Source organism: Nipponia nippon, unplaced genomic scaffold (assembly GCF_047370975.1).
Source record: "Nipponia nippon isolate SJK-2023a ecotype South Korea unplaced genomic scaffold, ASM4737097v1 scaffold_3, whole genome shotgun sequence".
NCBI classification, from domain to species: Eukaryota; Metazoa; Chordata; class Aves; order Pelecaniformes; family Threskiornithidae; genus Nipponia; species Nipponia nippon.
In genome coordinates, this window is record NW_028262347.1 from 2656066 (window position 1) to 2669468 (window position 13403).

General features: G+C 43.9%; 1 protein-coding gene across 1 annotated transcript in view; it reads right to left on the reverse strand.

Annotated features, from left to right (window-relative positions):
- The window catches only part of EXOC4 (exocyst complex component 4), a 410988-nt gene that overhangs the window by 52037 nt on the left and 345548 nt on the right, over positions 1 to 13403 (reverse strand). Inside the window, exon 14 of the mRNA XM_009462605.2 lies at positions 2525 to 2703. Within this exon, the coding sequence (XP_009460880.1) occupies positions 2525 to 2703 (179 nt within the window). The remainder of the gene's footprint in view (positions 1 to 2524; positions 2704 to 13403) is intronic.

The following is a 13403-nucleotide window of genomic DNA, read 5'->3' on the forward strand; positions in this document are numbered from 1 at the left end:
GAGATGCTCAGAAATTCAGATGATCAAACCACGACAGAAAAGAACAAAATAACTCGTATGACAGTTGAGCGTTATGGCATTAACATTGTATGAATCTTTGAAACAAAAGGTAATTTCAATTTTTACTCCTCTCAGCTCAGTCCGAACACATTTGCATTGCTCTTCTCCCCCTGTCCAGGTGGGATGGGAAGAGACATCTCATCTCATTTTTCCTCTGTTGTTTATTCTTCCTACTCTTCCCCAAAAGAATTGCACTCCCCTGTATATCATTGTAGCTTGCTGGATTTGTAAATACATCTGACTTATACCATCACCTCTGCCCCACGGCATCACTTTTTACTTCTCCCATATAGATTGCAGTCAGCTCTATTGATGTTCCATTTATGAGATATACTCCACCAGGTTTCATTTATAACCATGAGGTCAACAGCCTCTATCATTTTCTAACACTGCTCGTTCTTCCTCTTGTTTCAGATACTCCTGGCATTTTTGTACAGACATTTTAATGCATTGGTATAAAGTTATTACAAAGGAAGATGAATTTTTATTGTCAGGAGGACGCTGCCAAGTGAAATATTACATTTTGTACTTTTATGTTTATTCACTGCTGCATCTAACGTCCTCTCAGAAGCCTGAAAGTCACGCTCATGCCCTTTTATGTTTGGAAAATATTGATTTATTAAAAAATTTGAGTTTCAGCTAGAACTGAAATTATAAATGATGTTTTTATTTTTAACAACTTTGACTGTCAGAGCACAGCTCCTCAGCCCCAAGAACTCTCCCAGTAACTAAAGTTCTGTGAATAAATATTTGGCTATTGAACTTTGATAGCATTTTCCATTGGGTTTTGTTTTCTTTTATTTTTTTTATAATCTCCTAAAGTACACCCTGTGAGAGCACAGCAATTCTTCTTGTCGCTCAGGTACTGATAACTCAAAGTATGGGTTACAGGAATCATAAAGCTACCCGTAGTATTTTGGGTCTTTAACTGTTAGCTGATTGTATAATCTTAATTATCCTTCTGGATCCCAACAAACTGATTGAGGACAGCGGGAGTAAAGAGTTTAAAGGTCCTGCTCCAGAGCAGTTATAAGCCACAGGAAGGATTCTCAGTCAACCAGAGACGCTCTGCTGTCAAGGGACAATTATTTTAGCAGAGATATAACACTACGACTTTATTTAGCACCAGCAAATTTCCCCAGAAAACAAGGCTGAGGCGATTTTCAGCGCCAAATTCCCACAAGAGCTCAGAGGATCTGGCTGCCCACAGCCCTGCTCCTTTGTGGGTACCTTCCCCCAGGACTCTGCTCCGTATTTGTGTGACAAACTGCAGAAATGCCGTGTATCCTCACTACGTCCCCATGTGTCCTGGGATCCCACCAAGGTGTGCAGATGTTTTCAGACAATGCTTTTCTTCTCCTCTGCTCCTCATCTGCAGCACAGCGTAGATGCCTCCTTCCACACCCGAGGCAGCTGCATTTAATATAACCCCTAGACAACAGGGGATGTTCAATATTTGTAAAACACATGATATTTTATTACAGGGATCTAGTATGAAATGCTCTAACAAATGCACAGCCACCTCCCCAGGGTCAACCTGTGACACAGGACAGCTATTGGGAATGTCTCGGTAGGCAGGTGAGACCCCAACCCCTGGTCCTAGGAAAAGCTTAACCCCATGTCAGCTGAGCTATAGGTGACTCCTCATGAGTTAATAACAGTGGAAAGGTGTTGGTGGAAAGCAGCAGAGCTGAGGTCTGTTTATGCCGAGCTCTACTTCTGGGGCACAGCCACAACCATCCTCTGAACGTGACCCCATGCAGACAACGCCAATGACAGTGATAAGAAGAGAAACAACACTAATCACATCTCTAGCACTTTCCAGGCAGAAAAAAATCACTATTCCCCAGGGGAAGGAGCAAAAGCCGAAGCACAGAGAAGTGAAACGATCTCACAAAGGTACTGTGGGCAGTCCTTGACAGCCAGGAGCAGAAGCGGTGTCTCCAGGCTCCCCTGTCTCTGCCCTCCTGACACCTCGGTTCACCAAGGGTTGCTTCTGCCTTTGCAGGCTGAGCATCAGTGCCGCAGTGACATGCACGTTAGGGCATTCCTCATTAAAAGATGTTCAATTTCTCTACTGAATTTATAATACACATACATTTTTCAATATTCAGCGACCTAGCAAAGCTGTAAAGAAAATGAAATCTGTCTGGGCACTGATACGTGCTCCTGTGCAATGTCACTAGCAGGGACAGCTGAAAAGCTCAAGCATTGAAAGACCCTTCAGAGCTTATGCTAGAAGTGATGCTCCTGGCACCCTCCTGTGGTGCCCACCACAGTCTGAGCAGATGTCACACCACAGCATTCACTAGGAGGAAAGAGATGGAACTGCTTTGCTTTCTCCTTCCCCCTGACATAAACCTGCTTTGAAATGAAGAACAAAAGATGCTCGCTCCTGCTATAATTGCGTATTTATGCTGGTTTTCATTTCTAAGACAAAGCTTCTCCGATCGGAGCTACTCACTCTGGGTGGCTGAGAGGTTGGAGAAGGCTGCCTTGGTGCGACCTGCTAACCACTCCAGGCTCTCGTGCATGTTGGCCAAGGCCTTCAGGTCGCTGACGTCCCGCAGGATCTCCTGTTGAGGGATGAGTTTATCTCCCAGGTTGCCAATGAGAACTTCTGACTCTTTGCCGAAAGCAGCCCTGAAATGCAAACCAAAGCCACCCTCAGAAATACAGCACAGGACAGCAAGGGGGAGACATCAGTTACCACCATGGAGAAGGCCAAACCAGCCAATGTAGAACTGTTCCAGCGTGGGGTCTCAAGAACGTTGTCTGGTGGAGTTTTTGAAGTCTTGTTATGACTTGAATCAGTGAATGACACCTCTGTCTCAGGGAGGTTTTTTCCTATCCTTCTCCCTGCATTTACAAGCTCTGAATTTCACCTCATTCCTCACAGTTACAAACGTCATCGCAATCAACTCCCACACCTCTTCCCCCCACCCAGCGTTTACACCTTGCTGAGACATGCAGGTCCTTTCCAGGTCTCCCTGCGATATGTATAAATAACGCACGTGCAGTACTTTTAATCCTTCCTTGTAAATCAGCTCTTTCAATCCCCGATTCACTTTTTTTTCACATATCTATCAAAAGAAATCTCCTGTGAAACCTGATGGCTTATCATGACAAAGTGACAAACAACTGATTTTGAATATCAGTCCATGTGTTATTTTCCTTGCACAGAGATAGCACCTGGTGAAAAATGATGACCAAGACAAACGCGTTTACCCCAAAAAGGTGAAAAAAGTTCTTTCAAGGTGTGTAACTGCTCACTCCACTATCACATTCCACCTTTTGCATTCAGATTTAGGTTTCACAATACTTGTCTCCACGAAGAGCATGTTTGGTTATGTCCCAGAAGTATTTGCATGGCAAATATTCTTACCGCTTTTGCAGGTAAGGGAGGAGACTCCGGCCTGATTTTTTGTGTACCGTCAGGATGGAGAAAATCAAGACACGGTTCCTACATCTAATTACAATAGCTCCTGGCTGAAACCAAGTGCATTTCATTGAAAGACTCTAAGTGACGGCACATTCACCATGGTCCTCGGTACACTCTTCCCATCATTAGTTGCTCTTTTTGTTATGAATTTGCATTCCACTTTCATTCAACTTTGCAAATCTCCACTTCCTGTCATTAGCTCTTTTATGAACTTACAATGAGGAATCATGCTGCTGAGCATAATAGCTGCAACGAGCTGCAGCAAAATAATCCCATCAGTGGCATTTTATATACTATCTAAGCAGTTTTATTGCCAGCATCTCCCTAGATTGGTGGGACTTCACTGTCACTTGAGGAAAAAACAAAAAAAAAGAACAACCCTGAAATGGTTTTAAATTGCTCAATTGAATTCATTAAAGGCAAAAAATAAAAATAGCCTTCATTAAAAAAATCTCTTTGAGGATTTTCTTCTGCTTGACAATAAAAAATATGCTACCTTAGGCTGTGTCCCGCATAGTATGGTTTGGGAGGAATCCTTGTCTGTTGGCTGTTTCTGAGGACTAAGACAGAGGAACGTCTCCAGTGGACTATGGCAGCGGTAACTCAGGTGTTCTTCCCCTCTGTAAGAAGGGGTTCATTTTGATCCGCTCTGGCTACTGGAAATACATTAAATCCTTTCTGAACTTCAGGAAAGCCCTTAACAAGCCTCCCTGACTGGGTATTTCTTAGATAGTCCTAAGAGGCTACAAAGCTTTGGGGAGTGAGGACAGCCGAGAGACTCATCCAAAGTCCAAACAGGCATCTGAAGGTGAATACAAGGTTGAACTGGGTGGACAAGCTCATAGCCGGGCTAGACCATTATTTTTTGGTAAAGCACGATCATTCTTTCAAGTAAAACACATTATTGACTTCTACAGCAAACATGAAACACCTCAGTCAGCTCTACCCACCTACAAACACTCAGATATCCTCACCTCTTCCTGTGGAGCAGAAGATTTTCATAGATATGCTTTTTCTCCTCCAACCAAACCACTCCTGTTGACTTGTTGACTTTTGTGGACTATCAAATCCCACCGGCAACTGCATCAATCTTGGCAGTGTTTGGTTTGCGGTTGGACTCGATGATCTTAAAGAACTTTTCTAACCTAAATGATTCTATGATTGTATGATTCTATGTTAATCACTCAGAAAAATATAGGAAATGAAACATTTGGTGAATTTCTACCTTCGTTAACACGGCTTTCCAATACAAAATGCCGCAGAAAAAGCAATTCTTTGGGAACCACAATTTGAGAGCAGTTAAATGAGGAGTCACTACCACACCACTGCCCACAACCGCGACTACGAATTTGGTTTTATCGCAGGGACGACTCTTCTGCCTTCCCACACGCAAAGAGAAACGGTTTCGGCACCGCTTTGGGTGGGTCCCCCGTGCGTGAATAATACAGTGCTTTCAGTCAGGCTGGGAAAAATCCATATAATACAAAGCATGGTGTATTTCCTATTTTTGCTCCTGGGAGGAATACAAAGAAGGTCTTCGACGGGAAACTATACTCTCAAATGTTGTTGGGATGAATGTGATTCTGCCACTTGCTATAAAACAGCAGAAGTTTGTATCAAAAGGGCAGCAAATATATTTAATTGTTTTCTTTAATACATATCCTTGACTGCAGTAATCCCGATTCTCTCTTTTGCACAAACTGAAACCTATAATACAGACAACCTTCAGCAAGTAACTCCCTTTTAGAAGATAACTTTAAAGGGTTCTGGTGGATTCCTGTAATTTCAATTTAAACCCGCTGTTAGCGAATGTCTCCCTGAAGCAAATTTTCACTAGTGTTCTGGATGCCTGCTTGAGAGAATATTCACTACATGCCTTTCTTTGTCTTTATTAAATTTGCAAGGCTAAACACTTAACGGGAAGGATATAAAAAAACAAATCAACTGAATATCCAACCTTAACTCTGCTCTTTTCAATACCTGCATTAAAATAGCATTTTCAGACCTTTGATTCCCATACAGTTTCTCAGCCAATACTTGTCACATTTATATCTGTAAGTGTGTATCTAAGACAGAGCCAGCACATACAGAGATCTGCGGCCACCTTCTGCATTGAATTTACGAGTTTTTGATGGTTCAGTGGGTAGCCTTGGTTTGAATTACCACGATTTTGAAAATTCAAATCCCACCTTACCTTACCCATTAAGTTGCTTTGGACTTTGCCAAAGCTTCTGAGAACAATAAAAGATCCTGCAACTTTCGGTGAGCACCCAAAGATGGAAATTTCCAGCCACGGAGATGATACATTTTAGAAAGCAAGAAAACCTCATAACCAAGTGCTTCATAAGAGTGTTTTACAGAACGGTAACAAAAGGCTGTGCATATACCCATGCTCAAGACGGAGATTAATATTGCACATCAACTACACTGTGAATAAAGCAGATTCGAGGGCCTTTCTTCACTGTCCAGCTGTTTCTTTGTGGGAGCTCACTCTTATACCGATATCTGATGCTGGTGCCACACCGCTTCACTGCCCTTTAGTCTCGATTCCCGTGGGATTTGCGTGCACTGCAACAGGGTTCACTCTTAAATCTCCGCTTTGTCAGAGCAGGCTGGCTGCACTAGCTTAATCCTCGGATTAACTAAGCACCTCATTTTGTTTCTCTTTGTTAAACCGTCTTAATTTCTATTTTTTTTTTTCAGTTTCCAAACACAGTGAGCAGCAGTGCGTCAGCTTTAGATCTCATGGATACTGTATGGGATGGTGCCAGCAGGGATGGGGAGAGGCCAGTGTCCTGCTTCCCCAAAGAAGTCTTCAGCAGGCAGACCGGCTTCTCCCTCCTCTCCTCCAGCAACCAAGAGCAATGGTGATGTTTTTAAGGGATAAGCTGTTAATAAAATTAAGCAACCTATTGAGCTAAACTACCTGGAAACAAAGGGATTTATGACAATGTATGAGGCTTCCCCTCCTCCGTATTTCAGCATATACATGAGAGGACGGGAAACTCGTACGCGAGGGAAGAAAGGCCAGGGAAGAGCATGTGTGATAAATCAAGATGACCTGTGCTACGTTTAAGGCATTCTGACTGTGCTGGAGCAGGGCTGAAAAGCAGCCAAGTGTCCACATCGATACTGCGGAACGAGGAAGGAGGTCTCTGATGTACCCTTGGCAGCAGCTTTACATTCACTTACTGCTCCTCTCCCCTTTCTCTGCCAAGAAATTAGCGTCAATTATCTCATCGGCAAATAACGCCAAGGAAAAAGCTCGCTGGGAGGGTGCGTGGAGCTGTAGGAGGAGGGGGGGACACCAAGCAACCCCCTTGGGATCCCCCCAGGAACCCACTGACCCATCCAGGACCTCCTGTCCTTTCTCACACCCTCTCGACTGCAGACCTCAGAGCGATGCTTTCCGCTGAGCATCGGATGCTTGCAGAGGAAAAGCAACCAAATGAATTTAAACCGCAGTTAAGAGCAGCAGGCAGAGCTGTGGCTGTAGAGGAAATACCCTAAAAATATCTATTAAAGTGCGAACAGGACAAAGATGCAAATGGTCTAGGAAGAGCTGGCAAAACAAGGATTACTGCTTTGTCACGGTGTTGTACCGAAACCACATTAAATCAAACATCCATGAAAATGTCAGTGAAAACAATTACCAGGTAAAAAGCTTGCCATATAACAACTCAATATGCCACCTAATATAAAGCACTTAGAATACTTATAGTATATTATATATACAGTCTCAAAACATGATACACATTATAATGGAACGATTATAATGATAGTATTTGCATGAGTTTCATTGCACCTTTCCAGCTTCTTTTGGATCAGTAGATTTTTCTATATATTTATGCCATATAGAAATTTCTATAACCCATTTATTTTCTATTCCTGCACTTGAGTCAGCCTGGAGACCGTGCTTAAAACCTGTATATAGAAACTACCCAGGCAGACAGATTTCCCCTTGACAAATTTGAAGAAATTCCTATTATGTCCTTAGTTATAAAGAAAGAGAGAAAAGGTGGTTTGTTGCTTCATCTTGCACCAGAATTTGTTCAACAATCATAACGAAATCGTGCAAGCACCAAAACAAATAACCCACATGGGCTTTTTCCGCAAAGGGAAGCCCTCTGAAATGATTTACTGCCACAAGAACAATAAAACCCAGCCCAGCCATCTTCCTGCAGAAGACGCCGTTTCACTTCTTTCAAAGATTCAGCACCTGAAGGTATTTTAAAAATTCAGCACATGAGGACACTTTTCGCAGCACGTCCAAACAGCACTGCGGTCCTGATGAAAAGCTGCTGCAAAGGATCCTCAGTGGATATAAATCCACCCCGCCGACCTGAGGTATTCGGCTTTAAAGGACTGAGGATCTAGCCCTTTCTAAAAACGACCCAGATTTGAGGTTCATCGGGATTTGCAAAGCCTCGACAACAATTTGTGCGTCTCTATTAGGGACTGGTGCGATCGACGCCGGCGCTCCCCGGCAGCTCCAAATCTCTGCTGAGAGGTCGCAACACTGTCAAAAAGCAGACATCACTAATTGACAATTTTAAGCTGTAACATCACACGCCATCTTCTCGCTTAAATTTATTTGAATATTCTGGTCTTGTTAAGTTTATGTTATACAATTTATCACAGCAGACAAGGAAGTGTCTTGGAGTATATTGTGTAGCTCTAATGATGTGATTTAGTGATACAGAATCTTGTTAAAGCAGGAGCTGTTATTAAATCTTTGCGGAGAAGCTGAATCTCCACGTTTCTGCTCTGCTGTCCCCCTCCATCCCTTCTACACAGTTTAGGGGCACACACATTACCCCAGAAAAGTACGGTGGAAGAGCTGGGCATTGCTGCACTCATTTCAATAGACAGTGTAATTTGTAGGGTTAATGAATCTGAAGCTGGGAGATTCTGCCTGGATTCAGTTTTAGAATATATGTAATCCTCAAAAAACCTGAAGTCCAGCCCAAATTCTCCAAAACTTCTTTGCCTTCGCAGGACAAGCAAAGGCAGAAGGCAACTTCTCGGATACGGAGGTGCCCTGTGAAGATCCAGGTGCTCACTCAATTTTACACCTCTCTGATGAGACTCCCAATAGCAATAAGATTTAATATCAGCTGTGCTCATGGTGAAGCACGTTTTCCCATAGGATCCAAAAAAGAGACCTAGAAACCCATTTCACATAAAGGAGTAGGCTGTCATCAAATGGAAATGGCTCACACCTATGGTGTGCTCAGATTCATAGTCCCAGTACAGGGGAAAAAGGTCTACAGTCTGCTGCCAATCTTCCAAAATCATCCTTTCAGCCTTTAAATGTACTGTGAATATAATAAATAGAGCCTGAGAAATTGGAGAGGGAGATCTTTTATTGAGAGAAAAAGAAACAATGAAAGAGAGACAGAAAAGCTACAACTGAGAATGGGAGGGAGAGCTAAGAGGTGAAGAAAGGGAAAAGCCTTCCATAAATCATCAGGGTTTCAGAAAAGGACCGTGCGGCAGGAGAAACACTAAGACAGCAAAAGAGAATAAAAATAATGGAAAGCTCCAAAGCCAACGCTACAAAAAACACCCACCAGACAGCAGACGGAACAACCTGAGATTTAGCTTTGGATGAAATCCTTGGCCAGTGCCTTCTGGCTGCCCAGAGAGGTGGAACAAGAGAAGACCACCCTACCCCAAGGTAGGACCTGAACTCCATGCTTCTGCCATCACGGCTCTCCCTTTGCATCAAGGGAAGGACTTGATGGTCCAACGCAAATTGTCCCAGCTCGTTCTCAATTCTGCTTTCTGGGCTTGCACAGACTGTTTATTCACACAATGGGAAGCTTACGAAATGTTGATCCCTTTGGAAACAGATGAAGCAATTCAAGTTGCGACCAGTCCTAGGAGCTCTGTACCAACCTCCTGAGTTTACTGCCCTCAAGCACCCTCCGGGGAAGAGCTCACGGGAGCCTTTCTAATTCACTGCGGTGCAAAATCGTGCCTCAGACCACTGGCTCCTTTAACTCTGCATCTTGCTGCCAGGGCTAACCAAAGCTTTGCGTTTGGAGTACAGATGGGCTTGATTGCCCACCATCAGCTGTGCGCGCTCTGCCCCGTGGAAAGGAAAGGAGAGGAGATTTCATCCTCTGGTGGGTACCCCGTTGTCTTTGCTGCCGTTGCATGGATGATGTGCTCTCCCAGGGCACAGGCGAGATGTGTTGCATGCCCCAAGGGAGCCGAGGCGAGCTAGCGGTTCCCACCACACAGTCCCAATACATAGGAGGGTTCCTTCCTCGCTCCCATCATGCCTTCTGGAGGGATGCCCTTTAGCCCATCCCTGCTCTCTTCCTTTAGCCTGACATTTTTGTCTTGTCCAACAGCGACACATTTCCAAAGCAGCCCCACATCTGCACGCAGGCTCCAGTTTTACATTGGAAATACAGTCAGAGGATCAGCATCGACTAAACCAGGGGGAGAGAAGAGATCCTAATAAGCAGCAGGGATAGTGTAACTGCTCTGACCAATGCCATTTGGGATGATTTGGTGAACGATCTGCTGTTGCACAGGTATCCTTTCATGTTGCTCGAATATATCCCCCTCCTTTTGGTGCACAGCAAGCAAGGATGAGCATCCTCAAGTGAACAGGAGATGCAGGAGAGGAAGCAGCAGGCAGCTGGAGCACCCTGCAGTCAGGGTTATCCTCATTAAAAAAACAAAAGCAGTGAAAAGAAAAGTCACGTGGTACATGGAGATGCTGAAAAGTCATTTTTTTTATTGCTCTATTAACTTTAGCCTGAGAATCTGACCCCAAGTCTGGTGTTGAGGAGCTTGCTGCAGTCAAAAGGTGTGAGGGAAATCACCATCCCCCTCCTAAAACAGGTTTGGTAGCTCAGATCTGCAACCAGAATAATCTGTGCTGTGGTGGGATCTTCAGACCAGTGTTGGATTTCCAGGCAAATGTGTTGCCCCGTGAATTGCCAGCACGCCTTCCTCAGCGCCCCAAAGATGCGGTTTCCCTTGGGTGCACAGGGCCCCTCGCCACCCCTTGAGCTGCAGAGCTGCACCGAAGCCCAAGAATTTCTGCTGTAACTCCAGCACGACCAGATCTGAAGCTCTTTTTACGTTACTTTTCTTCATCAAAGGCAAACCTGGAAATGATACGTCTCTGGGTTTTATCACCAACATATCTGATTCATTAATGAACTGAAGGCTAACCTTTATAAAGCGATAAGGGCAGCATATTTCACACTCGCCCCAGTGCCAAATAGCCTTCAGAGCTTTAAAAACTAATTATACGAATAGAGGCATGGCTTTTCTTTCCTTTCTCCCCTTGCCAAGTCCCGAGCTACTATAATATGCTCAATCAGGTGCCTTTGTCTGGTCAACCCCACCAGAATATTAATGGGGAGATTCTGCTAGTATCTTCCCCTGCCTTTTGACATCTATTCGCAAAAGAGATAGTGGCGGGTTAAGACAACAAAATCAATCACTGTCAACACAGATATGCATGAGGTTTTTTTGCAAAGACATCACGTTTGGATTCTTCTTTTTAATGAAACAAATGAGTTACAGGAAACCTGGGGAGGGGAAGGGAAAGAAAACTGTCCACTGATACCTCTTCCTGCCACAGTACAAAAACCGGTGGTAAACTTTCAGGACATATTTAATTTAGCAACTTTCATAAGGGGATGCTGCCGAGTAGTTCAAGCACTGCTGTCAGCCTTGTTTTGTGTCCAAAAAGAACATGCTCCCGTGTTTCATTAAGCTTAAACCTTCCTTTCCAGGAAAGGATGCTTAGTGCTGGCCCTGCTAGCTGAGGAGTGGGGTCCGTGAACACAGGTGGGTATCTACAGATCAAGGTTTTAAATGTCTTGGATGGTTAAAATTGAGAATGAAATGAGCTGTCCCAGGTTCTCCCATCACAGCCATGACCCTAATAACCAAGGTACCCTCAGGACCCATTTCCCCGTGGCTCCACCGCAATGTTCAGGCACTGATGGCTACAGCAAAATTATTCCCAATTCATCAGCAGCACCAAGAGGGAGAGAAAGAAGCAACAGCAGTGAAGAAATCATGTTCCTTTATATTAGGAGAAAGTCTGAAAAAAGTCTGCTTAAATGGAAAGAAGATGACAAAAAATTGGACAAGCAATTAATTTTATTTTGAAGCTTTCAGGAGAGATCTATTCAACCATGAACAGATTCTTGAGGAAGTTTATAAGCCATGTCACTTACCATCAATGGCTAAAACTGTCCCAGACCAATTATTATCATTTAAATTAATGCTACAGGAGCATTCACATGGCACTTTGAGGAGCTGAGGCTTAATACATGATGCTCTGTGCAAACAGATACCGAGAAAGGATCTTTGCCCTAATGTCTAGGCTAAAAAAAAAAAGACACAGTAAAGGAGATTTTCCCAGTGAATTCAATGTAGATGACCTAATAGGCTTTCCATTCTAACACCTCCGATACAATTTCACAAAATACTTCAATTAATGGATAGCAAAATGACAATATTGGAATAAAATGCATATTAGGATCAAAATGTTGGCACTGCTAGCATCAGGTGGAGCTTGGCCATCAGATTTAGCCTGGCCTGGTACACTTGCAGGTTAGCAAGCCAGCAGTACCCAGCATGGCATCCACGGGAGCTCTGGTGTCCCGTGCTGATGGCTCAGAAATCAGAGTAAGAGCCATGAGGGCATCCCAGCACCTTTCTGTGCCAAGAAATAAAGGATAAAGGCGAAGGCAAAGACGGATGCTAGGACTGAATCCATGAATCTCAAAAAACCCAGGGACTGCACAAAGACCTCAAGGGCTCTGCAGCCTCACTCTTCCACTATCACTGAAGATTTTTTAAAACACTGGCAAACCTGATTATCCCCACTGCAGTATGAGCAAACATTTCCGTGACTAGACATATTTTATACTCTTCGTCGCTGCTCTCTCTAGACTGCATCATCTTTATGTTATTGTGCTTGCATTCAGTGAATAAGTAAAATGACAATCTGGGCAAATTAGACTTTAATTTTCAACAGCTTCACTTACTCCTACAGTTTCATAGCCAAATGCCAATCAAGGAAGTGATGAATAGTGATGGGAATGTGTAGACAAGCTTTTTGACTTGCTGGAATGACAAAGAGGACCTGTTTCTTTAGGATGCATCAACAATTCAGAGACTAAGCCATTTACAGCGTGCAGGGAAAGGCAATCTGCCTACCTACAGGCTTTCACTTGCCTGAAAAGAAAACGTAGAAACAACCTGGTTTGGACACAGTAAGTTGCCTCTGAAAGAAACCCCCCCTCTGGAGGTACCAGTATTTTTCATTTCACTCTCCTTACATAGCTCCTGGGGTTGGGACGGAGGAGAAACACCACCAAGTCATGGCTCAAATGGAGGACAGCTTTGGTGACAACACCAGTTCTGGGAATTGCTGCCCAGTACAACCAGTTGGCCCCTCCATTAGGTTGCAGACTGCTGCACCCTTCATTGCATGGGTGATCAGGGTAAGCACCATCAACCCGGACAAGGATCTACCTGAATTAAAAATAACCATTCCTTTCCCTCCCCAATCCCAGCCACTTTCCTGACTCGTTTCACAAGCAGGATTCTCCAAATAGCCACGTCTGAGCAACAGAGCGAGCAGAAAGGAGCAATAAGATCAGGAAAGCAGCAAGCTGGCGCTGCCACTGAAGACTCCTTATTGAACCATGGCCTCTGTCCTGGTTTCAGCTGGGATAGAGTTAGTTTTCTTCTTAGTAGCTGGTAGAGTGCTGTGTTTTGGATTTAGGATGAGAATAATGTTGATAACGCACTGTTGTTTTGGTTCTTGCTGAACAGAGTTTACACTGGTCAAAGACTTTTCAGCTTCTTGTGCTCTGCCAGGTGCATAAGAAGCTGGGAGGGAGCATAGCTA